General features: G+C 51.6%; 2 protein-coding genes across 2 annotated transcripts in view; one reads left to right on the top strand and one right to left on the bottom strand.

Moving 5' to 3' along the window:
• LOC128584234 (LHFPL tetraspan subfamily member 7 protein-like) overlaps positions 1-23,820 on the top strand; it is a 169,789-nt gene that overhangs the window by 69,249 nt on the left and 76,720 nt on the right. The window lies entirely within an intron of this gene.
• On the bottom strand, positions 10,535-23,634 carry LOC128583464 (ras-related protein Rab-36-like). The gene is made up of 10 exons (XM_053587657.1): positions 23,621-23,634; positions 21,686-21,763; positions 19,007-19,072; positions 18,472-18,573; positions 16,549-16,613; positions 14,960-15,015; positions 14,158-14,235; positions 13,902-13,992; positions 12,318-12,437; positions 10,535-11,924 (listed from the first exon to the last, which is right to left on the bottom strand). The coding sequence occupies exons 1-10, from the start codon at positions 23,632-23,634 to the stop codon at positions 11,860-11,862; spliced, it is 735 nt and encodes a 244-aa protein (XP_053443632.1). The 3' UTR covers positions 10,535-11,859.

Below are 23,820 nucleotides of genomic sequence, written 5' to 3'. Positions count from 1 at the left end.
TTAAGCCCAGGAGTTGGAGGTTGCTGTGAGCCGTGTGAGGCCACGGCACTCTACCGAGGGCCATAAAGTGAGACTCTGTCTCTACAAAAAAAAGAAGCAGTGAGACAGGCTCAGCGTCTGTAGCTCAGAAGATAGGGCACCAGCCATATACACCAGAGCTGGCAGGTTCGAACCCAGCCCAGGCCTGCCAAACAACGACGACAACTGAACCAAAAAAAATAGCTGGGCGTTGTGGTGGGTGCCTATATTCCCAACTACTTAGGAGGCTGAGGCAAGACAATCGTTTAAACCCAAGAGTTTGAGGTTGCTGTGAGCTGTGATGACACAGCACTCTACCCAGGGGGACAGCTTAAGACTGTCTCAGAAAAAGAAAAGGGGCAGCGCCTGTGGCTCAAAGGAGTAGGGGACTGGCCCCATATGCCAGAGGTGGCTGGTTCAAACCCAGCCCCGGCCAAAAACTGCAAAAAAAAAAGGAACAAAAAAGGAAAGAAACAGGGAGACTAAAGGACAAGGAGACTTCAAGGTTGTAGGAGTGTTTGAAGGACAGTGTGTGTGCTTGGAAGTGAGATCAGAGGTGAGGCAGGGCCCTGTAGCCCTGTAAGAAGCTTGGGTTTTATTCTTAATGCATGGGAAAGCCCAAGCCTACATGATCAGATAGAACTTTCCAGCATGATGGGTGTGTTCTGTAATGTGCACAACCACCCCTGCAGCCATGAGCTGCCCCGTGGGATCACCCAGCACCTAAGATGTGGCTAGGGCAACTGAAGAAATGAATTTAAATTTAAATAGCCATGCTGGCTGCTGGGTGGGGCTGTGTGGGAGGCAGTGGGAGCCTGCTGGGCTCTGGGGAGGTGGAGATGAGAGGCAGGAGCAAGGGAAGAGCTGGGGGCTGTGGCAGCTGTCCAGGTAGCAGGTGTTGGTGACCCAGAGTTGAGTAGAAGCAAGGTGCCTGAAAGAAAGGGTTGAGTTGGGCAGCGCCTGTGGCTCAGCAGGTAGGGCGCCAGTCCCATATGCCGGAGGTGGTGGGTTCAAACCCAGCCCCGGCCAAATTAAAAAAAAAAAAAAAAGAAAGGGTTGAGTTCCAGGACCATTCTGGAAGTAGAGCTGTGGGGCTTACAGATGGAGAGGGTGTCGAGAACGAGGGAGGGCCAGCTACAGGGCTGACCATGGGTTGCGGACTGCCCTGGATGAGGAGGTGTGCCCACGCGAGGCTGCAGGTACCTAGGGCTCACCCAGAAGCAATCAGACCACACACAGAAACTGAAGTGTCGCCAGTGAATAGCTGTTCATAGCCACAGGGCAGGAGATTCTTCCCTGCCTGCAAGAGGATGGTAGAGAAAGGGCAGAGGCTGGACTAAGAGGGAAGTAGCAGCAGAGAGACAGAGAAGGGACTGGCCAGGGAGGTGACAGGGATCCAGGAGTCTGAGGGGACTTAGTGAGGAGGGCAGAGCCCTGAGCTGACACTGCTGTGCCCGCAGATGGAAGGACACTGGGTGCTTCTGGCATCAGATGGGTGGCCCCAGAGTTTCACTGTGGAGGCGGGAGGCAGTACGGTCCTGAGGCTGCCCCGGGTTCAGCAGGTGGAGGGGGTTCACCAAGGGCTCCACGGCTATCTCCAAGCAGTGGGTGGCATTTATTTTCTTGATCATTATGCTTTTCTTAATTCTCTATAATGAAAATGTCTATCTTACAATTTAGAACAACCAATAGCTGTTATTTTTGTTTTTATTTTTTACAGCTTTGTGGAGGTATAATTCAAGTGTACATATTTAAAGGGTGCAATTTGATGAGTTTTAGCATCTGTACACACTTAGTTTTGTTTTCTTTTTTTGTTTTGAGACAGAGTCTTACTTTGTTGCCCCTGGTAGAGTGCAGTGGGGTCATAGCTCACAGCAACCTCAGACTCCTGGGTTCAAGTGATTCTCTTGCCTCAGTCTCCCGAGTAACCGGGACTACAGACACCCACCACAACTCTCGGCTATTTTTAGAGATGGGTCTTGCTGTAGCTCAGGCTGGTCTTGAACTTGTGAGCTCAAGTGATCCGCCTGCCTCAGCCTCCCAGAGTGCTGGGATTACAGGCATGAGCCTGTATACACTTTGAAACCATTACTACAATTAGGTAATAAACATTTCCATCTCCCCCAATAGATGCTAATATTTTAAAATCTTGAACCTAAAATAGGACAGGCAAGTGGGATTTATCTGGATGATGTTCCCCCTCAATTTTCCTCATTTTCTGAGTATGGTTCTAAGGGTCTATACATTTATTTAAAAACTGAAACAATGGGAGGCGCCTGTGGCTCAAAGGAGTTGAGTGCCGGCCCCATATACCGGAGGTGGCGGGTTCTAACCCAGCCCCGGCCAAAAAAACAAAAAACCGAAACAACACATACACACACCCGTTCAGCAACAGCCCAGGTGACTCCTAAAGGCCAGGCCACGTTCCAGTAAACCTTCCCCAAGGCAGCCCTTTCCCCATATAGGCAGGAGGGGCTGGGACCCAACAGTCCCCTCTGCTGGAGAGAACCTGATGCCTCAAAACCCTGGACATGGGAATGAACACCCCCAACAGGTGACAGGATAAATAGAAAGTTGTATATCCTGTCTTGGCGCCCGTAGCACAATGGTTACAGCACCAGCCACATACACCAAGGCTGGCGGGTTTGAACCTGGCTGGGGCCAACTGCAGCAACAAAAAAATAGCCGGGCGTTGTGGCAGGCGCCTGTAGTCCCAGCTACTGGGAGGCTGAGGCAAGAGAATCGCTTAAGCCCAGGAGTTGGAGGTTGCTGTGACCTGTGACGCCACCGTAGTCTACCGAGGGCAACATAGTGAGACTCTGTCTCAAAAAAAAAAAAAAAAGAAAAAAAGAAAGGACGAAAGTTGTACATGTCATCAACATTCATCCAAACCCATAGAATGTAAGCTATGGACTTTGGGTGATGATGAGTCAATGTAGGTTCATCCACTATCACAAATGTCCCCCCCGGTGTCCCCTGACACTGAGCCCCAGTAGCTATTGCTTAAATAGACTTGGGGCTCAGTGCCTGTAGCATAGTGGTTACGGTGCCAGCCACATATACCAAGGCTGGCAGTTTTGAACCAGCCCAGCCCAGCTAAAAACAACAATGACAGCGGCAACAAAAAATAGCCGGGTGTTGTGGTAGCCTCCCAGCTACTTGGGAGGCTGAGGCAAGAGAATCGCTTAAGTCCAAGAGTTTGAGGTTGCTGTGAGCTGTGATGCCACAGCACTCTACTGAGGGTGACATAGGGAGACTCTGTCTCAACAACAACAACAACAAATTAGACTTGGATGGGCACCTATAGCTCACTGATTAGGGTGCCAGCCACATATTCCGGGGCTGCTAAACAAACAAAATAATAATAATAAAAATTAAAAAAAAAAAGAAATTAAAAAATAGACTTTAGGACAATCCATTGAGACAGAAAGGAGATGGTGGTTGCCTGGGGCAGGGAGGAGAGGTTGAGGAGTTCATGCTAATGAGTATGGAATTTCTTGGAGGGTTATGAAATGTTCTTGAACTGGATTGTAGGAATGGGTGTACAACCTTGTGAATATACTAAAATCCATTCAGTTGTACATTTGAAATTGTACACTATTTGAATTATGTCTGAATAAAGCTGTTATATTTAAAAAACAAACGCAATAGCTCACACCTATAATCTCAGCATTTTGAGAGGCCAAGGCAGGGGGACTGCTTGAGGCCAGGAGTTCAAGACCAGCCTGGGAAACATAGTGAGACTCTGTTTCTACAAAAATAATCATAAATTAGCTGAGTGTGGTGGTGCGCGTCTGTGTCCCAGCTACTAGGGAGGTGAGGTGGGAGGATGACTTGAACCTAGAGGTTCTCAAGTTCCAGTGAGTGATGATCACACCAATATACTCCAGCCTGGGTGACAAAATAAGACCTTAAAACATACACATATGCACAAAGCCCCACCTACACTATGGTACTTTGCTACAGAAGCTAAAACTAATTATAATAAAACACTGTGCTTGTTGAGTCCCTGTTTTCAATTCTTTTGGAACTAGATCTCAGAATGGAATGAATGGAATTTGTGGGTTATAATAAGGCAATTCCACGTTTTCATAAAGAATGGCATTATTATTATTATTATTATTTTTAAGACAGACTCCTTTCTGTCACCCCATCTAGGGTGTAGGGCGCCATCATAGCTCACCACAACCTCAAACTCCTGAGCTCAAGTGATCCCACTGCCTCAGCTGCCCTAAGCTGGAACTATAGGCATGTATCTGGCTAATTTTCCTATTTTTAGTAGAGATGGAGTCTTGCTCTTGTTCAGGCTGGTCTTGAACTCCTGAGCTCAAGTGATTCTTCCTTCTTGGCCTTCCTGAGTGCTAGGACTACAGGTATGAGCCACCATGGTCAGCTTGGGTGCCTTTTTCTATTAATAATTCATCCAAAGGCGCTGTACAGGTGGGCACAGTAGCCCTGCCATGAGGGTGCCCCATCTTCCTACCTTCCATCCACCTAGCCCTTGCCAGGTACCCAGCCATAACCCCAGCAAGAGACAGGGGTTATGTCACACAGCAGGAAGTGGGGGGCCAGACTGGAGCCCAGCCTCCCGGGTTCTCACTCGGTGCTCTCGGATGTTGTGAGGTCTCTCGGATGTTGTGAGGTCAGGCAGGACCATTGGACATGGCTCTATGCAGGCAGCCGGGTTTCTTGCCTCAGACTTCCAGGAGGCCGGCTCAGATTCTGGGGCTGTTTCTTGTTCCTTTTTTGCCCTGCCTGCACCCGCATCCCCACCAGCCTGGGAGGCTGGACGAGGGCTCCCTTCAACCAGGAGGTGGCCATGTGACCTCCATCCATCATCTGTCATCTGTTACCCGTCATCTGTCAGCCACAGGGAGCTGGGGGCAAGATCAGAGAACTGGGCCATCAGTACAGCTGTTCTCCAGCCCTGCTCCAGCCCAGAGTGGGGCATGGGGATCTGTGGGTGAGAAACCTTTGAGTGAGAAACCTGCCTTTCACTGTGGCCGTGGGAAGAGGGTTCCAAACAAGTGGGGTGTGGGCCTTTCCTCTCAGGCCTGGGGCCCTCTGCAGCAGTAATTCCGCCCGCCTTCCACTCGATCCATTATTGATGAGGCCACTGCGGTGGGGGCTATCCCAGCGGAGTCTCCTGGCTGCTGTAGCCAGCCTTCCCAGAGAGCGAAGGGCCTAGGACAAAATGTGCTTGTTCCCAAGAGCTGCCCAGTGAGACAGGCCAGGCTATGGCCTCCAGTGCTCAGAGGTCCAGGGCACCCTCAGGCCAGGGGTGCTATCCATCCATGGGGAAGAGAGAGCCCAGGGCCTGCTTTGCTCTGACACACTCCATGTGTCCTAAAAGACTCGGGGGGAGACTGCTGACAGCAGCCCAGGGGCGCAGGCTCAGAAAAGTGGCTGGTGGCCCTGCATGCTGGGGAGGCACTGAATGAAGGGGAAGAGGCCAGGAAGGGTCTGCATTGCCTGTTAGGAGGTGTGTGCCCGCACACATCCCAACTGTCCATCAGCTTCCCTCAGGGGAAGGCCTGACATATGGGAGGTGACATTGGGAGACCACAGCAGATGGCAGAGGAGGCTGGGAGCTGCTGGGGAGTGATCTCATCTCACGCTGTGCCCCAAGCCATGGGGTCTGGGGAATGGGGTGACCCAGGGCCCACCCAATGTCCAAAAGGCAAAGCAGGTCCAGGAGCCACTTCTCTGGCAGGAGAGGAGGAATCCCTCTCCAAGCTGAATGCTTCTTCTTCTGAAAGCCCCTCCCTGCGTGCCTTCTGTCACCCCTACCCTGGGCCCCTCCATTACCATGTCCCCTCTGAAGTGCCCTACAGCCCCCAATTCCTTGTCTACCCGCCAGCATCTCCAGGGGCTTGGGGCTACCAGAGCTGGGGAGAACTGCCTCCCAGTCCAGCCTCACCCACATAGCCCCAAGGCTTATGCTGCTTGTCCAACACACTGGCACCTATGTGGACTGTAGAAGGAATACCTGGGGAAAGGCAGAGGGCCAGGCTGGAAAGGGGCCTCTGGTAAAGCAGAGGGCACGAAGGAGTTAGAATTAGTGAATGATGAAAATCTGAAATTTTTTTTTTGAGACAGAGTCTTATTCTGTCACCCGGGATAAAATGCAGTGGCATCATCGTCGCTTGCTGTAGCCTCATACTCCTGGGTTCAAGCCATCCCCCTGCCTCAGCCTCCCAAGTAGTTGGGACTACAGGCACCTGCCACAACACCTGGCTAGTTTTTCTATTGTTTATAGAGACAGGGTCTCACTCTTGCTCAGGCTTGTCTCAAACTCCTGGGTTCAAGTGATCCTCCTGCCTCAGCCTCCCAGAGTTCTGGGATTACAGGTGTGGGCCACCAAGCTGGGTCTGAACTGGGCTCAAGTGATCCTCCTGCCTCGGCCTCCCAGAGTTCTGGGATTACAGGTGTGGGCCACCAAGCTGGGTCTGAACTGGGCTCAAGTGATCCTCCTGCCTCGGCCTCCCAGAGTTCTGGGATTACAGGTGTGGGCCACCAAGCAGGGTCTGAACTGGGTTCATGTGATCCTCCTGCCTCGGCCTCCCAGAGTTCTGGGATTACAGGTGTGGGCCACCAAGCTGGGTCTGAACTGGGTTCAAGTGATCCTCCTGCCTCGGCCTCCCAGAGTTCTGGGATTACAGGTGTGGGCCACCAAGCTGGGTCTGAACAGGTGCCTTTCACCAGTTGTCTGTCCACTGCTCTGTTCAGTTACCTAGGTCATCGGTGACCTTAGCTCTCCTGGCTTAAGATGCCCCACATCCCTTCAGAGAGATGTTCATCTAGGAGGGGTCCCCGACACACCCCCATGGGCTCAAATGGATCCTGGGGGCCTGCCCTTCCCCGCAGGGGCCAGCAGCAGGGCTGGGAGGAGGGTGAGGTGGGGGCACCCGGAGCACAAAGGTGAAGGAGACTGGGTCATGGGCCCTGCTGTCGTCTCTGTGAAGCTGCAGCAATGGGCTGGGAAGGAGTCAGGAAGTGCAGGGAGCCGGCCACTAGAGAGAGGGCTCAGCCGGGGACCCTGAGGACAGTTGCGAGTAGGGGCCATGGAAATAAACTCCTTTTCAGGGTTACAACCCTGGGCATGGGGCTGGGATCAACTGAGGGACACAGAGCTCCAAGGGTGAGGTGAGCCTGAGCAGGATTCTCAGGGGTCAGACCACAGAGGTGGGAGCAGAAGAGAAGGTGCTCGGGAGTGTCCTGCCTTTCAGCTCTCTGCACCTGGGTCTCCTCACCTGTTAGACAGGGACAGGGCAGTTGTGACACTCAGCCCAGAGCACGGCTGTGATTAAATGAGCTTCCCTTCGAGCACTTTGCTGAACACAGAACCGACCCAGAGTGAGTGCCCCGTAAGTTGGGGGGGTGTCTCGCTACTTCCCTAGGAGGCACCCCACTTTTGGGTGACCTCTGCTTTGGGGAATGGGGGCCATGATTTTCACCACACGTGTGTTTGAACTGATGCCGGTGCTCACTGGGGTCAGAGTCAGGGTGCGCCCAGCTCTGGACTCTCCTTCTCAGGGAACCCAAGTGTAAAATACCAGCTATGAGCAACGTCATGAGAGGCTGCATTGTGTGACGAGCTGCTTGTTCGTTCAGATGCCTCTCGGTGGGCCAGGACGGAAGGGAGAATTATAACTTCAGTGATGCCTCACAGGAGACCGAGATAGGGACAAAGGTGACCTGACCCAGCTGGAGAGCCCAAAGCAGGCTTTCCCGAGGAAGCACCCCCATGTGAGTGCAAGTGTCAAAGGTTGGGGCAAGGAGCTGTTTCATGACAAGAAAGCCCTACCCTTGCTTCAGGACAAAAGGGAAGTGGTAGTTCCCTCTGGTGGCCCCCAAAGCATCAGGCTTTGGGGTTGTTCACCCTCGTATGGAGTCCCTTCCCACGCTGACTCTGTGGGATGTTTTTGCCCAGTGGGACGTTTGGCCAAAATGTCCCATTGTAGCAAATACGATGTAAATGGAGGCTTGATAAATGTTTACATATTGGGGCTTATCTTTTGAAATATCCCTTCTTGGAAACCAGCCACCATGCTGTGAGGGAGCCCAAGCTACCACGTGGCAAGGCCCTGCCAAGCACCCAGGCTGAGGCCAGGACCAACTGCCAGTCATGTGAGTTGGGCCATTTTGGACCCTGGGACAGTCATCCCAGTACCCCAGCCGCTAACCATGGAGCAGAACAGTCAAATCATAAGCTCAGAAGAGATGATAAATGGTTATTACTTTAAAAAATGGAATTCCTGTTATGCAGCATGAAATAACCCAAACCCTCAGTCCTGCCCTCTACATCCCAGCTCTGATTCTTTCCTGTGCCCAGACCTTCTCTGCCTGGCATGAGGGTCTTTCTGCAGACCTGCCCAGCTTTGACCTGGGATTTTTCTGTTGCTGGCTCCTACCAGGTTCCTTCCAAGACGAGAACAAACCCTCGGGCCCCAAACAGCCTTCACTGGCTGATGCCTTGTGAGGGTTTTGGGGTCAGATAGGACTTCCGGAGCGTGTGACAGTGATGAGGCACGACTGTCTCTGGCCACCAGGAGAACTAAGCACAGGATTGTCCCCTAGGTGGGTCTACGGTTCGAGCAGGGGGCCCTTGGATCAGAGTGCTTCCTGTCTGCTGGGAGCATGTCTGGCTGCAGCAACCTTCCTGCGTCCCTGTCTGCTGGGAGCATGTCTGGCTCCAGCAACCTTCCTGCGTCCCTGTCTGCTGGGAGCATTCTGGCTCCAGCAACCTTCCTCCCTTGCCTTCCTCACCTCCCTTCGAGCACTTTGCTGAACACAGGCCTGATCCAGAGTGAGCACCTCATAAGTGGTGGGGGGTCTCGCTACTTCCCCAGGAGGCACCCCGCTTCTGGGTGATCTCTGCTTTGGGGACTGGGGGCCATAATTTTCACCACAAGTGAAAATTCCTCACACATCTACTGAGCCCCTACTGCAGGGCCTTCCTCCTGGAGGTGCTGGGGAGATAGCAGAGGTGACAAGGTCGCCACCCTTCCTTGGGGTCCCACAGAAGGGTGGGGCACAAAGCGTGGACATGGCTAATCACACCCAGAGTGACAAGTGCTCTGACAATCTTGGGGGTGTCCCTAAAGGCCTTCTGGAGAAGGGCATCCAGCTTTGGGGCACAGAAGTGGGCTAGAGCACTCCAGGCAGAGAACCTGGCACCTGCAGAGACCCCCTTGTGATCTGGGAAGAAGGCTGGGGCACAGGGGGTTACTGGGGCAGGCCAGGGATTTATGGGAATGTCTCCAGCAGAGGAGAAAGACAAGTGAAGGAAGAGGTAAGGTAAAAGTGAAGGAGGTGTAAACACACAGGTGGTCAGAGAGCAGGGAAGGGGCCAGGGACTCGGGGAAGAGGAAAAGATGTTTCTAAAGCAGTTGGCCGTGGTCACTGTGGTCACTTGCTGTGCCCTGGCTGCAGGGGTCTGCTTGTTTAGGCCCACAGGACCAGACCAATCTGCCCAACTTTCTGCCCAGAAATTTCCTGCCAGGTGTTGACAATGGAGGGAACGTTTCTGTTGACTCCTTGTATCAGAGTGGGGGTGTGGGAACCGTACTGAAGCAATCCTGACAGAAAAGATGCTACGTCAGCTCAGCGCAGGGGACAGTGCAGCCCTTGCGTTTCCCTGGAGAGCTTCCTCTCTTCAATCTTCAAAGATTGAAACCACAGAGGCCATTACCGTGCCCTTCAGGGCCTGCAGGGACCAGCTGTCTCTCATGGGCAACATGGGGGAGAGTTCCAGAAAGGACCAGGTACAGAGGCGTGGAGAGTTCCAGAAAGGACCAGGTACAGAGGCGTGGAGAGTTCCAGAAAGGACCAGGTACAGAGGCGTGGAGAGTTCCAGAAAGGACCAGGTACAGAGGCGTGGAGAGTTCCAGAAAGGACCAGGTATGGGCATGCACGTAACAGTGCAGTTCTAGCTCAGGGTGATCACAGCAGGACCACATATCCCCTTCTACCACATCCTCGGGCCTGAAGGGGTAAGGGAGGGAGCCGTGGAGAACACCCGCCCCTCGTGGCCTGGCTCTCCTAACCTGTGAAGCTGTTAGGCCAGTTCCTCCCTAATGCACCCCCAGTGCCCTCTCCACCTCCTTGGGCTGCATCTAGTGGATGAGGCTGGGGCTGCAGTCCAGAGAAGGGCCCAGCAAGGCCTTTTTTCAGAATCCAGTGTGTACGGCTTCAAGGATGGCCACTGCGGCACCCTTGGTAAAAGTGAAAGCTGGACAGAAGCTGGATCACCCACATATAGGGCAGGCCAGATGACGGTGACCTTCCATCCACATGAAGAAAAACAGGCCGCTGCTAAGGGAACGTGCAGGCTGGGCGTGTGCTGAGACAGGGCCTGCTGCAGCTGCCTGTCAGTGTGCCTCACATCGTGTCACCCTGGTGGAACAAGGAACGTGCCAGCAACACTGGGGGTGAGGGGTCCGCTGTATTTTACATGCTTTGTACCACCTTCTTTTGTTTCACACCAAGCACAGAACACCTTTAAAAGTGATTTGCATAAAGAAGTGTTTTATATAGGTAAAAAAACAAAGCTAAAAATACGGTAAGGAGGGAATGAACAGGAAAAGATGCCAGTGTTTTCCCCTAACTGATGATTTGGCAATCTCTGTGAGTCGATGAACACACTTGGGGCACCTGCAGTGTGCCGGGCACCAGGAACCTGTAAATGCTCACCACTACGGGAAACCAACGGGGACGCTGGATGCACCCCTGCTGCCTACGGCACAAGGTGGGTGCAGAGCAGGCACAGCCAAGGTGACAGGACCAGGGGCTGGTTTCCAGGGGTGAGACCCATGGAAGTGCTCTGGGCTGGAGGGTATGTGGGTGTGGGGTGCTCCTGCCTGCCCTGGGTTTGCAAGAGGAAGCAGTTGAGAGAACATGCTGGACTGTGGAGGGCCTCCGAAGCCTTCCAAAGACATGTGGACACCATCGCACAGGGCCTAAGAGACATGCAGGCCAGTGGGACAGACGGATAGAGGCGGCAGTGGGCATGAGGGCCAGAGCAGGGCAGTGTCACGCTCAGGCTGCAGAGCAAGTTACCCCAGGGTGGTTGTGCAGCCCCCCTCCTGTAACTGGTCAGGTAAATTCATCTTCCAGATAAGCCAGAGAGGTGCAAATGGCTTGCTCTGCCTACCCAGTCCTGCTGCCTAGGAGGCCAGCCCATCTCCCGCCAGAGAGGGCCCTCAGTCAGAATTAGCCTGAGAGACCCTCTTGTTCATTGAGCTCCGGGGCAGGTGGGGGCAAGGTCTGCCTGGGGATGCCTAGAGCCTATGGCAGAGTGACAGTGGACAGAGAGACGTAGAGGTCTGAGGCGGAGAACTATAAGCTTTTTGCAGAAAGCAGAAAACAGAAAACTCCTGGGGACATGGAAGGTGGGTACTCCTTCAGGTGCTGAATTTGACAAGTCCAGGTTGCCTGGTACATGGTGCTAAGAAGGCTTCTGAGGTCACATGGCTGGGGAAGAGGGCCAGGGTCAGCTGCTGATGCAGGCCCGGGGTGAGGGGTGTGGCCTGGGGCAGGCTTATCCCGGGTTTGCAGTCCTAAGGCCTCTGAAGGCCAAGGGAGACTGTCTGACGACCCTGGGACCAGCCTTTTAGGGGATCACTGTAGTGTTCCCAGCAGCCAGGCAGTGTGGGGTCCCCAGGCAGCCAGTGGGAACCTTTCCTGGCTCCTGACCTGCCAAAGAGAAGTGGCTGAGCCCTGGGGCTCTGCAGAGAAGACAGGCCCTCCACATCCCGAGGGTAGACACGCTGCAGAGCTCAGGTTCCACATCACCTTTCCACAGGTGCAGGGTGTGGAGGCCTCTGACACAGGCCCCAGCTAACAGCAGCCCAGGCTAGAGGGCTGCTTGCTCTCCTGGCTCTCGGGTGGACTTCCCTCCATTCCTGCAAGGAGAATTGCATCAACTGAGCACCCTGCAGCTGACTGGGCAGGGGCCACTCTGACCCTGACAGTCAGAGTGGTTAACTTGGGCTCCTAGGCCTGCCATGGGCCTAAAGGCCCAGGGGACATTTCAGGTGGTGGACCAGAGTAGACAAAGGCACAGACCAGAAGAGCCAGAACGAGGCCACATCTTCAGCTGTCAGGACAGCAAGGAGCAGGGAAGGAGTCTGAGACTACAGGTGGGGTCAGGAAAGCTGCAGGCCTGAGGCCAGGGTGACGGTCAAGACAGGGGTGTCCAAGGACAGCAGAGGGCCACAAATTGAGGAAATGGCAGGGTCTGAGGTGACAGGAGGATGGTGGATGTCCCTACCCCCCTTGGCCAGGCCCATACGCACGGATGAGGCCTCCATCGCCGACCTGCAGCTGGGCGCTGCTCCGCCTTTCCAGGTCCTGCAGCACCGAATGCTCGAACGCCAGGGCGGCCACGCGGCTGAAGAATGCCTTCACATTCTCCCCTGTGGGCCCCGAGGCAGGCGTGACTACCCCTGGTTGCATTTGGCGTAGGAGCCAGGACGGGCCTCTCTGAGGTTGGCCCATGGCCCCTCCTAGAGCACCCTGACAGGAACAGCAGCACAGGACAGTGCAGCCTGCCCACCCGTGTTATAACGGCTGTGCCTGCCAGCCCCCCTCCCACCTGTCGCCCCCTCTCCACCTGCCCACCCCACTCCCTCACACCTCTGAGCCTTCATTCTCCAGTATCTACTCTTCTAATCAGTTGCCATTGACCACTAAGGGCCGGGTGCTGGGACATGTGGAGCTCTGGACAGACACTTTTGATAGCTGTTGGATGGGGCTGTGAGGATTACTGTGCTCCCCTGTGGAGTCTCTGTGTATCTTCCTCCAAGTGGAGTTGCTGCCCATCAGGGGGCCGCTTGCTCCCAGGCCCCAACGGGAACACTGTACACACCCCTGGTGCAGTGTGCAACCTGAACATCTGCTCAGGGCAGTCCTGCTTGGCCCATAGCAAGCTCTCTATAAACTGTTAACCTGACAAAGGAGGGCAGGTTCTGACAGCAGAAGGGAGACTGTCTGAAAGGAGCAATAGAGGACACCAGGGACTGCCAGGTGTTTGCACTGGGCTGGAGGTGGCACCGACCTTCAGCGCACACCCAGTCCCTGGCTGGGTGTTCACTGTCTTTCCCTGCCAGGGGCAAGCACTACTGGGTCTGATTTCTTGAGTGCCCAGAGCCCTAGGGGCCCACTATGTGCCAGACACTGCACGCTATTCCCTTTCATCCCCGACAACCTGTGATTTCAGTCTGCTCTTCGTGTCTCTCCATTTTCTAATTTTTCCTCAGTAACTACATACAGATGTGATTTAAAATTTCCTTTTCCTAACAAAACCAAGACGGGCAGCATCGGCCTGATTCCCAGAAGAGACGACTGAGGCTTGGAGAGGTGGGCATCTTGCCAGGGGCTGGGGGCCCAGTGTGGCTTTGGGCAGACTGGGTGGGGAGTGGGATGGGTGAGAGCTGGGGGCTGCAAGCCACGATGATACCCAGGAGGGAGTGGGAGCCCCCCCCCCCCTTACTGGGCCTACTACATGCTGAGAAGTGTCACACACTTGGCATCTGAGGGGCAGGGGCAGGACAGTGCCGTAGTTACAGGTGTTTCCATCCTGGCTCTGTTGCCTCCTCCCCTGTGGGCCTGGGAGTGACTTCACAGGGATAAGACAGAACCTGCCTCCCAGGTAGTCCTGAGGGCTGCCTTGGAGAACATGCCAACATGGCATGAGGCAGGGCTGCTCCTCCCCCACCCCTGAGGCAGGCCTCCTAAGGCACTACCAATTGCCAGCATGGGGGGCTGTCACGCCAGTACATGCGGGGCCACGGAAGGGAAAGGCAGACACACAGGGAGAGCGGCATGGCCTGAGAGCCGTGCTCTGTCCCCACCACAGTGACAACCCGGGTCCCACTCACCGGTCTTGGCGGACACCGACCAGTACTCAGCCTGCATCTGGTTGGCCATGTGCACAGCCTCTGCTTCGGCCTGCTCACACGCTGCCCCTGACTGGGAGAAGTGGCCTCGCTGACGCGGGGCTTGCACCCGTCTGCAGAGGCCCCTGGGGAGGCAACTGCCTGTTCCCCACGGTGCCACTTCCCTCCCTCAAACATGGGCTGCAGGTGGAGGCACTGTCCTATGGGCCATCCAAGCCTCTAGTGCTGCTCTGCTCACCAGAAGGTCCTTCTTGGCTCCCACCAGGAAGATGAAGCAGGAGCTTGCCTCATTCTCTCGTAGCGCGTCCTGCAGCCACTGCCTGGAATACAGAGGGGAGACGGCTGAGACATGCCACCTACCCACTCACCCAGAGCAGGGCACAGGGTCACACACCTCCCTAAGGCCAGCTACATCGGCCTGGAGGTGCAGGAGGGGCGCCTTGGCCCATGCTCGCTGGACAGGGTGCTGGCACCACCACCAGATGGGCTCAGCTGGATAGGAAGGGGTGGAAATACAGGAGCACTGTTAAGGGGCAGTGAAGACCCCACTCTGGCCCTGGCTTGGCCCTCGACTCATGAGACCTTGGGTGAGTCCTGCACTTTTATTAACTAGAACGATCACCCCCGCTTCCCTCACAGGGCTTGGAAGATGCTGGATGTGAATGTCCCAGGGCTTTGGTCCACCAGCTGGACGACTCCCAGCAGAAGCAAGATGGCCTCCCAGCCTCGGTCACATTACCAGTTTGCTGTGCCCTAGATAGCAAGGGCCAAATTCATGTCCCTTCAGACTAGACTGGCTCTAAAATTTTAAGGCCCAGGGCAAGGTGAACGAACATATGAGACCCCTCCTTCAAACTGATTAACTTTTGAGATGGTGACAGCAGAGTATTAAAGCAAGTGCAGGCTCTTTGGAGCACGTGCCCTGCTGAGACTGTGCTGGCCTCACACTCAGGTGCTACCGCCCACTGGCTTCGGAGTGGGGATCCCTTTCAGGCAGCTTCCTAAACCCAGGGGAAGCACAGGGGCTGCAGAACCCGGACTTGCCTGGTGTGCTCCAGAGTCTGCACGTCAGTAAGGTCAAAGGCTGTGATGATCACTGGACCCGGAAAAAGGCAACAGCCAGTCAGCCACAGTGAGGCAAACAGTGTGACAAAGAGAGGCTCTGTGTCAAAAAGGAGGGGCCCAGGAGGAGCCCAGTTCCTGAGGAACTGCCAGGGCGCCCCCCTCCTGGCACTCAGTACCAGACCCCACGATGGAAGGTGGGGAGGAAACACTGCACGGCTCCCAGGACCCTCCTCCCCACTGCCCTCCCCTGATGCACCCAGCAGCCCAACCTCAGGGTAGAACCCAGGGAGGGTGGAGAAGGCAGGCAGGACACTCAAGGCTTTGACAGCAGAGACTCTCGGCCACTTTTGGCTAAGGGGGCTCGGATGAGGGTCTTAACTGCTGAGCCTCAGTTTCCCCACCTATAAAATGGTGGCAATGACACCTCTAGCTCTCAGGTGCAGCTGTTTTAAAAAGCTATTTGTCCAGGGCCTGTCACAGGACAGACTGTCAACAATGCAGCTATGGCTATGACGATGACTGCAACAGCCAGCTTTAGGGAAACAACTTCTGTGGAGCTGGGTGGGCAGAAAAGGATGCAGTCTGTTCCCTGAGCTCCTCTGGTCACTGCCCCGCCCTGTCCAGTGGTGTTGGGGAATGGGGAGTGCTGGACCCCCTTAGGGAGGACATTCCAGGACAATGGCTGTGCTCTACTGGCCACCAGGCGTGTGAGCAGGGCTGGACAGGGGCTTCCTCTACACTTGGCTGAAGGCTGCAGGAGTGCCTAGGTCCCCTCCGGAAGCAGCGGGGAAGGGAAAAGAAACTGAGGACAGGGATGACGGCAGCCAGGCTGCTGTTTGCAGACTGCTGCGACGAGGCACCTCACACCTCATCCCCATGGGAGAAGCATACCCTCTCAGAAGAGAGGGGCTGGAGAGGCCATGTGGCGCTCATGGTTTGTTTCCTGATTTTGCTTCTTCCAAATACTAAAGAAGGTGTTGTTTTTTTTTTTTTTTACCACATTAAGTAGACATAATGGCACCCTATAATAATTTGAGTCTGGTTCTAGAAGCTTCTGACGGTCCTCTCACATCTCCTACTGAACTCCATCTCTGTCTTCCCCCAGGAAGGTGGGGTGGGCGCAGGCAGCTAACGTGTGCCTCCTGCTGACTGTCAGTGCTGCCCGGTGCACGGGCTGTCCTCGGCTCTGGAGGTCCCACTGGGGACCTGGCTGTCCTCCCATGGCCCCTTGTCACTCATCCTCTTTGGCCTAGCCCCTCCTGTTGAGGAGGGACAGCCTCTTCCCTGGAGTCCAATGCTGCTCTTTCTTGCTGGGGCCTCTCTCAGGATCTTTCTGAGCTGAAGACTGGGGCTGAGATTTAAAGCCAGCACCCACCACCACAGAGTCTCTAAAGGGCCAGCCAGGCCCCAGCATGAAGGCAGCTTCCCTGTCCCTAGGCAGCAGCCCAGGTGTTTTCTCAGTGGTCAGAGGCCAGAAACTGGAGCATCTGGGTTTCCTGTGGTGCAGTTGAGCCAAGAGTCCTACTGCACATGGCTGAGGGCCCCAGAATTGCAGGCTGCTCACCCTGGGCACCCCGGTAGTAGGCAGATGCGATGCACTTGAACTTCTCCTGCCCAGCTGTGTCCCAGCTGTAAGGTGGGTGAGAGAGAAAAGAAAAGCAGTGGGAGGTTAAGCAATTGTAGGGTTTTGAGTCAACAAGCTAGTGGGAGGGAGGGTAGGAGACCTGAGCGTCCATGCCAATGGGTAGGCTTCAAGAAGTGCCTATTGTGACGCCTCTGTCCCTGTCGCCAGGTTCTCATGATCCCTTCCTGGGTGCTTGGAAGTGCCTGGGGTGTGGGGGGGACCTCTCTCACTGCAGTCACTGTGGCTGGGGAGAGGGGCTGTGGCATTAGTCGGTCCACTGCCCTGATGAATGGAAGTGCAGCTTGGTCTCTGCTGGCTGGGACATTAAAAAGGAGTCCAGGGGCCGGGCACGGTGGTGGCTCATGCCTGTAATCCCAGAGCTTTGGGAGGCTGAGGCCAGAGGATCATTTGAGCCCAGGAGTTCAAGGCCAGTCTGAACAACACAGTGAGACCCTGTCTCTACATAAAAAAAAAAAATTAAAATAAAATTACCTAGTTGTGGTGGCATGCACCTGTAGTCCTAGCTACTTGGGAGGCTAAAGGTGGAGGATGGCTTGAATCTAGGAGTTTGCAAGGTTACCATGAGCTATGATTGCACCACTGTACTCTAGCCTTAGTGACAGGGCGAGACCCCATCTCTTAAAAAAAATAAAAGTAGCATATGGCCCACAATGGGGCTTCCCTTAAAGATGTGGACTTCTACCTACAGAAGAGGGTCTGTGAATGGTGCTGGGGCTCTAGGCTGGGCCTCCAGCTGTGGCTCTTGTCACCTGCTCACTGGGGCATTGCTTCACCTTCTGCGCTGCAGGTCCCAGGTCCCTAACAGGTGACTTTGAGCAGTTAGCTCCAGCTCTCTGGATGTCAAGAAGGACTTAGGAGCCCTAGGTCCATGGAAAAGAATGCAAAGTCGATCAATGTCTGCCATGGGCACAGCCTAGTAGAGGAGAAGGCCCACATGCTGAGATCTACTCACGCTGGTTTAGAACAAGGCAGGAGGTCAATATGTAGGGACGGGTCTGAAAATCTATCCCATTTTAAAGTCAGCAGATCGAAATTTAACTTTTCTCAGTAAACCAAAAAGTAGACAGACCACAAGTAGCACACTGTTTGGTCTGAAAAATTTTTAAGGGATCCAGAGAGATGCAGTGACAGGTTTTTTTTTTCATTAATTCATTCATATTTCCTTTCATTTCTGAAGAAGACTCTGGAGGGAGGAGCTGGGAGTGGTGGCCTGAGAGTGGGGCCTGTTGGGAGGCTGCCAGTTGTCTCAATGTAAGACAAGAGCTGGGACAGTATTCCTGTTTTGTCCTGGGCCCTCTGATGAGATACAGCCTGTGGTCACAACAGTGAGTCTAGCCACCAGCTACTCTCTCATTCTCTACCCAGGCTGCCCTCACAGGCTCTTTGCAGTCCCAGTTTTGCAGCTCCCACAGTACCTCAGCCCTGTGTTCTTACAGCCTCTTTTGCTCTGGACTAATCCTATACTCTCCCTCAGGCCCAGTTTGGTATCATCTGTCTGCAGCACCCCAGGGCTGAGGAGGTCCTGAGAGGGGAGGGAACAGTCTTGACAGAGTCAGGAGCTCATGCAGGCTCAGCTCAAACCGGGTCAGGGGACTGAGGAAGGAAGCTGGGAGAGACAAAGGGGAAGGGGGCCAAGACAGAGTCCTGGTGATTTCCAGCAGGCAAGCCCGGGGCAGGGACGGCCATGTAGGAGAGCACGGAAAGGGGAGGGTCCAGGCAAGATGCTAGCCAGGGTGGGTAAGGCTCAGGCGAGAGAAAACCAGAGGAGGGACGAAGCCCCTGGGCCACTGAGAGGGGCTGGCAGGGGGGAAGACAGACAGAACAACAGACAGAGGCACTCACATCTGCAGGCTGTAGGGAATCCCCGCAATCTCAAAGCGCTCAATTTCAAAGTCCACCCCAATGGTGGCCTTATAATCTCGGTCAAAAACATTCTTGCAAAACCTGTGGGAGGAAGAGAAGTCATCAGAGAAGTGTCCTCACAGAAGCGTGCACGGAAGCTTCCCTGTGATAGTGCGAGTGTGGATGGACAGAGTAGCCACCCAGAACGCGTGCGGGAAGGGAGGGGCAGGAGCCCTGGAAATCTGCAAGTTAGAAGCTAAGTGAAACTGGGTGTGCAACCACGGGGAAGGCAGCGGACGGGTGAGTCTGTGGTCCCAGGGGTACAGAGGCATGGACACCAGTCTCCCGGATGCCCGACCCTACCATCTCCCTGATTTCTGGTACCCCTTTCCCTCCAGCTGCCACCAGGCTGAGGCACAGTGGTTCCTGGGAGCCACACTGTTCCTACTGTGACACTGTCATTTGGGCCACCCAGGTAGAGGTGTGACAAGCTGGTGCTAGAGGGTGTGGCCGATGGGGCTTAGGAGCTGCGTACCTGTGGATGAGGCTGGTCTTCCCCACGTAGAGATCGCCAATGACAACCACCTTGGAGAGTCTGAGCCTGTGGAAGATACATCCATGTGGCCTCAGGCAGAGTCTGTGGACACTCACAGGCCCTTCCTTCCCTGAGCTCTCTGCTAGGGAGCCACCCCTCACTCCAGAACGTAGGACAGGACACCCTGTCCCCCCTCTCCAGACATCAGAGGGGAGGGTGGGAGCGCCTGCATTGCTCTGGGGATGCTGATGCCCCTAGAGCTGCACCTCAGAGATTAATGAAATTGAAAACAAAAGAACCATTCAGAAAATTAATGAAACAAAGAGTTGGTTTTTGAACAAATAAATAAAATAGATAAACCTTTGGTTAGACTAACTAGAAATAAAAAAGTAAAATCTCTAGTAACCTCAATCAGAAATGATAAAGGGGAAATAACAACTGATGCCACAGAAATACAAGAGATCATCTCTGAATACTACCAGAAAATTTATGCCCAGAAATTTGACAATGTGAAGGAAATGGATCAATATTTGGAATCACACTCTCTCCCTAGACTTACCCCAGATGAAATAGATCTCCTGAACAGACCAATTTTAATCACTGAGATCAAAAAAACAATAAAAAATCTTCCAGCAAAAAATGCCCTGGTCCAGATGGCTTTACCCCAGAATTTTATCAAACCTTAAAAGAAGAGTTTATTCTTATATTGCAGAAATTATTCCAAAAAATTGAGAAGGAAGGAATCTTCCCCAACACATTCTACGAAGTAAACATTACTCTGATACCAAAGCCAGGGAAAGACCCAACTGAAAAGGAGAATTTCAGACCAATTTCACTAATGAATATAGATGCAAAAATTCTCAACAAAATCTTAGCTAACAGATTATAGCTTATCATCAAAAAAGTCATACATCATGATCAAGTAGGTTTCATCCCAGGGATGCAAGGCTGGTTTAATATACGCAAGTCTATAAACGCTATTCACCGTATCAAGAGAAGTAAAACCCAAAACTATATGATCCTCTCAATAGATGCAGAAAAAGAATTCCACAAAATCCAGCATCCTTTTCTAATTAGAACACTGAGGAGTATAGGCATAGGTGGCACATTTCTAAAACTGATTGAAGCTATTTATGACAAACCCACAGTTAATATTTTACTGAATGGAGTAAAACTGAAAGCTTTTCCTCTTAGAACAGGAACTAGACAAGGTTGTCCTCTGTTACCATTACTATTCAACATAGTGCTGGAAGTTCTAGCCAATACAATTAGACAAGACAAGAAAATAAAGGGCATCCAAATTGGAGCAGAGGAGGTTAAATTCTCCCTCTTTGCTGATGATATGATCTTATCCTTAGAGCACCCTAAAGACTCAACCACAAGACTCTTATAAGTCATTAAAAAATACAGTAATGTTTCAGGATATAAAATCAATGTCCACAAGTCAGTTGCTTTTGTATACACCAACAACAGCCAAGATGAGATGTTAATTAAAGACACAACTGCCTTCACCATAGCCCCAAAGAAAATGAAATACTTAGGAATATACCTAACAAAAGAGGTGAAGGACCTCTATAAAGAAAATTATGTAACCTTAAGAAAGGAAATAGCAGAGGACTTTAACAAATGAAGAACATACGCTGGGAAGAATCAACATTGTTAAAATGTCTATACTTCCCAGAGCAATTTACTGAGTCAATGCCATCCCTCTTAAAATACCAACATCCTATTTTCAAGACTTGAAAAAAAATGATTCTGCCTTTTGTATGGAACCAAAAAACCCTCATATTGCTAAGGCAGTTCTTAGTAATAAAAACAAAGCTGGGGGTATCACCATACTGGATTTTAGGCTGTATCACAAGGCCATGGTGGTCAAAACAGCATGGTACTGGCACAAAAATAGAGACATAGATATTTGGAATCAAATAGAAAACCAGGAAATGAAATCAACAATTTACAGCCACCTAATCTTTGATAAACAAAACAAGAGTGTCCACTGGGGGAAAGATTCCCTACTCAATAAATGGTGCTCGGAGAATTGGATATCCACATGTAAAGACTGAAACTGGACCCACACCTTTCTCCACTCACAAAAACTGATTTAAGATGGATAAAGGACTTAAATTTAAGGCATGAAACAATAAATATCCTCAAAGAAAGAATAGTAAAAACACTGGAAGGTATCGGCCTGGGGAAAGATTTTATGAAGAAGACTGCATGGCAATAGCGACAACAGCAATAATAAACAAATGGGATTTAATTAAATTGAAAAGCTTCTGTACAGCCAAGGAGACAACAAACAAAGCAAATAGACATCCTACCCAATGGGACAGGATATTTGCATATTGTCTGATTCAAAGACAAACACTTAATGACAAGGATCTATACAGAACTTCAACTAATTCACAAGAAAAAAACCAACAATCTCATACATCAATGGAGAAAGAGAGATGAATAGAATCTTCTCCAAAGATGACAGACGAATGGCCAGCAATCATATGAAAAACTGCTCACCATCCCTAATTATTAGAGAAATGCAGATTAAAACAACCCTGAGATATCACCTAACCCCAGCGAGAATGGCCTATATAGCAAAATCTCAAAACTGAAGATGCTGGCGCGGTTGTGGAGAGAAAGGAACACTTTTACACTGTTGGTGGGACTGCAAACTAATACAACCTTTTTGGAAGGATGTTTGGAGAAACCTCAAAGAACTCAAGCTCGACCTCCCATTTGATCCTGCAATCCCATTCCTGGGCATCTATCCAGAAGGAAGAAAAAAAAAAAAAAAAACTTTTATTATGAAGACACTTGTACTAGGCTGTTTATCGCAGCCCAATTTACAATTGCCAAAATGTGGAAACAACCTAAGTATCCTTCAACCCAGGAATGGATCGGTAAGGAATATGTATACCATGGAATATTATTCAGCCATAAAAAGTGGAGATTTTGCAGCATTTGTACTAACCTGGATGGAGGTGGAACACATCATTCTTAGTGAAGCATCACAGGAATGGAGAAGTATGAATCCTATGTACTCAATCTTTATTTGAAGACAATTAGTGACATGGTGGGGCGTGGGGGAAGGGGAAAGCAGACAGAGAAGGAGGGAAGGGGTGATGGAAAGGAAAGGAAGAAGAAAAAAAAAGAACAAGAAAATAGTGACTAATTTTCACATAAATTGTTTTTTTTTTTTTTTTTGTAGAGACAGAGTCTCACTTTATGGCCCTCAGTAGAGTGCCGTGGCCTCACACAGCTCACAGCAACCTCCAACTCCTGGGCTTAAATGATTCTCCTGCCTCAGCCTCCCGAGTAGCTGGAACTACAGGCGCCCGCCACAACGCCCGGCTATTTTTTGGTTGCAGTTTGGCCGGGGCCGGGTCCGAATCCGCCACCCTCGGTACATGGGGCCGGCGCCCCACCGACTGAGCCACAGGCGCCGCCCCATAAATTGGTTTTAATTTTGACCAAAGTATATTACTTAAATATTAATTTTTAACCCAAGATGTTAATATGTTGTTTAGGATATTATATCCTCATTTATAAGTGACATATGTTTGTAATTTCTCCTTTATGATAATATATTTTCTCCAACTTTAATAACAGGTGTACCCCGATGAAGTAGAATGATTTTGGTGTATTTCTTCTTTTTCTGTTGCCTATAAGATTTAGCATGATCTGTTTTTTGAAATTATCTTTTACTTTTATTTATAAATATTAGTTGTCTATTCTTTGATGCTTAAAAAAAATAATAAGAAGTTAACTGATGACTCCATACTGAATCTCAGAGTCAAAGCATTCTATAATAGACATGCTCTTATTTGACAATGTGACTGTTACTTTCTTTGCATCATCATCATCATTATTATTATTATTGCTTAAGATTTCGATGTAGCAATTGTCTGATTCCTTTCCTGAATGTATTTGTTTGTTCGTTCATTACGAGGTTTTTGTTTCTAGTCCTCATCTTTTTTTTTTTTTTTTTTTGTAGAGACAGAGTCTCACTGTACCGCCCTCGGGTAGAGTGCCGTGGCGTCACACGGCTCACAGCAACCTCTTAACCCTTGGGCTTACGCGATTCTCTTGCCTCAGCCTCCCGAGCAGCTGGGACTACAGGCGCCCACCACAACGCCCGGCTGTTTTTTGGTTGCAGTTTGGCCGGGGCTGGGTTTGAACCCGCCACCCTTGGCATATGGGGCTGGCGCCCTACTCACTGAGCCACAGGCGCCGCCCGTTTTTGTTTTTTTTTTTGTGGTTTTTGGCCAGGGCTAGGTTTGAACCCGCCACCTCCGGCATATGGGACCGGCGCCCTACTCCTTGAGCCACAGGCGCCGCCTTAGTCCTCATCTTAAACATTGTTATTGTTATGAAACTTTAAAGTCTTTTTAATTTTGTGAAGGCAAAAAAAAAAAATGGAAACCTAATTAACACATGTATATGTAAAAATAAAAATAAATTAAAAAAAAAAAGAAAACAGGACTTGAGTATTGAGAATGTTTTGCTTAGATTTAAAATCATCAGAGTAACCAGCAATAACCAAAAAATGGTTCCCCAGGAAAAGAGAGCACTTAATCCTATCACTTAAATATAGAACCTAATCCCATCCCAGCCCACCCCCAAGGAGTCATGGTTTTGCATTTTTACTCAGAAAACTCAATCATCCTTGAGTCATCTAAAACTACAGTGGATTGTGGTGGGGTAGGCTGGGTGTGGAGGCTCACGCCCTATAATCCTAGCACTCCTAGGATTATTATTAGCACTCCTAATCCTAGGCTGAGGCGGATGGATTGCCTGAGCTCATGGGTTGGAGATCA

Source organism: Nycticebus coucang, chromosome 4 (genome assembly GCF_027406575.1).
Source record: "Nycticebus coucang isolate mNycCou1 chromosome 4, mNycCou1.pri, whole genome shotgun sequence".
NCBI lineage: Eukaryota > Metazoa > Chordata > Mammalia > Primates > Lorisidae > Nycticebus > Nycticebus coucang.
This window is presented reverse-complemented; position numbering and strand designations above follow the sequence as displayed.

Excerpts from the sequence above, each read along its gene's own strand:
- LOC128583464 (XM_053587657.1), bottom strand. Across the intron at positions 16,614-18,471 it reads ATTCCCTACAGCCTGCAGAT|CTGGGACACAGCTGGGCAGG; the intron begins GTGAGTGCCTCT and ends CCCACCTTACAG. Across the intron at positions 11,925-12,317 it reads CGGCGATGGAGGCCTCATCC|GAATGGAGGGAAGTCCACCC; the intron begins GTGCGTATGGGC and ends TTCTCCTTGCAG.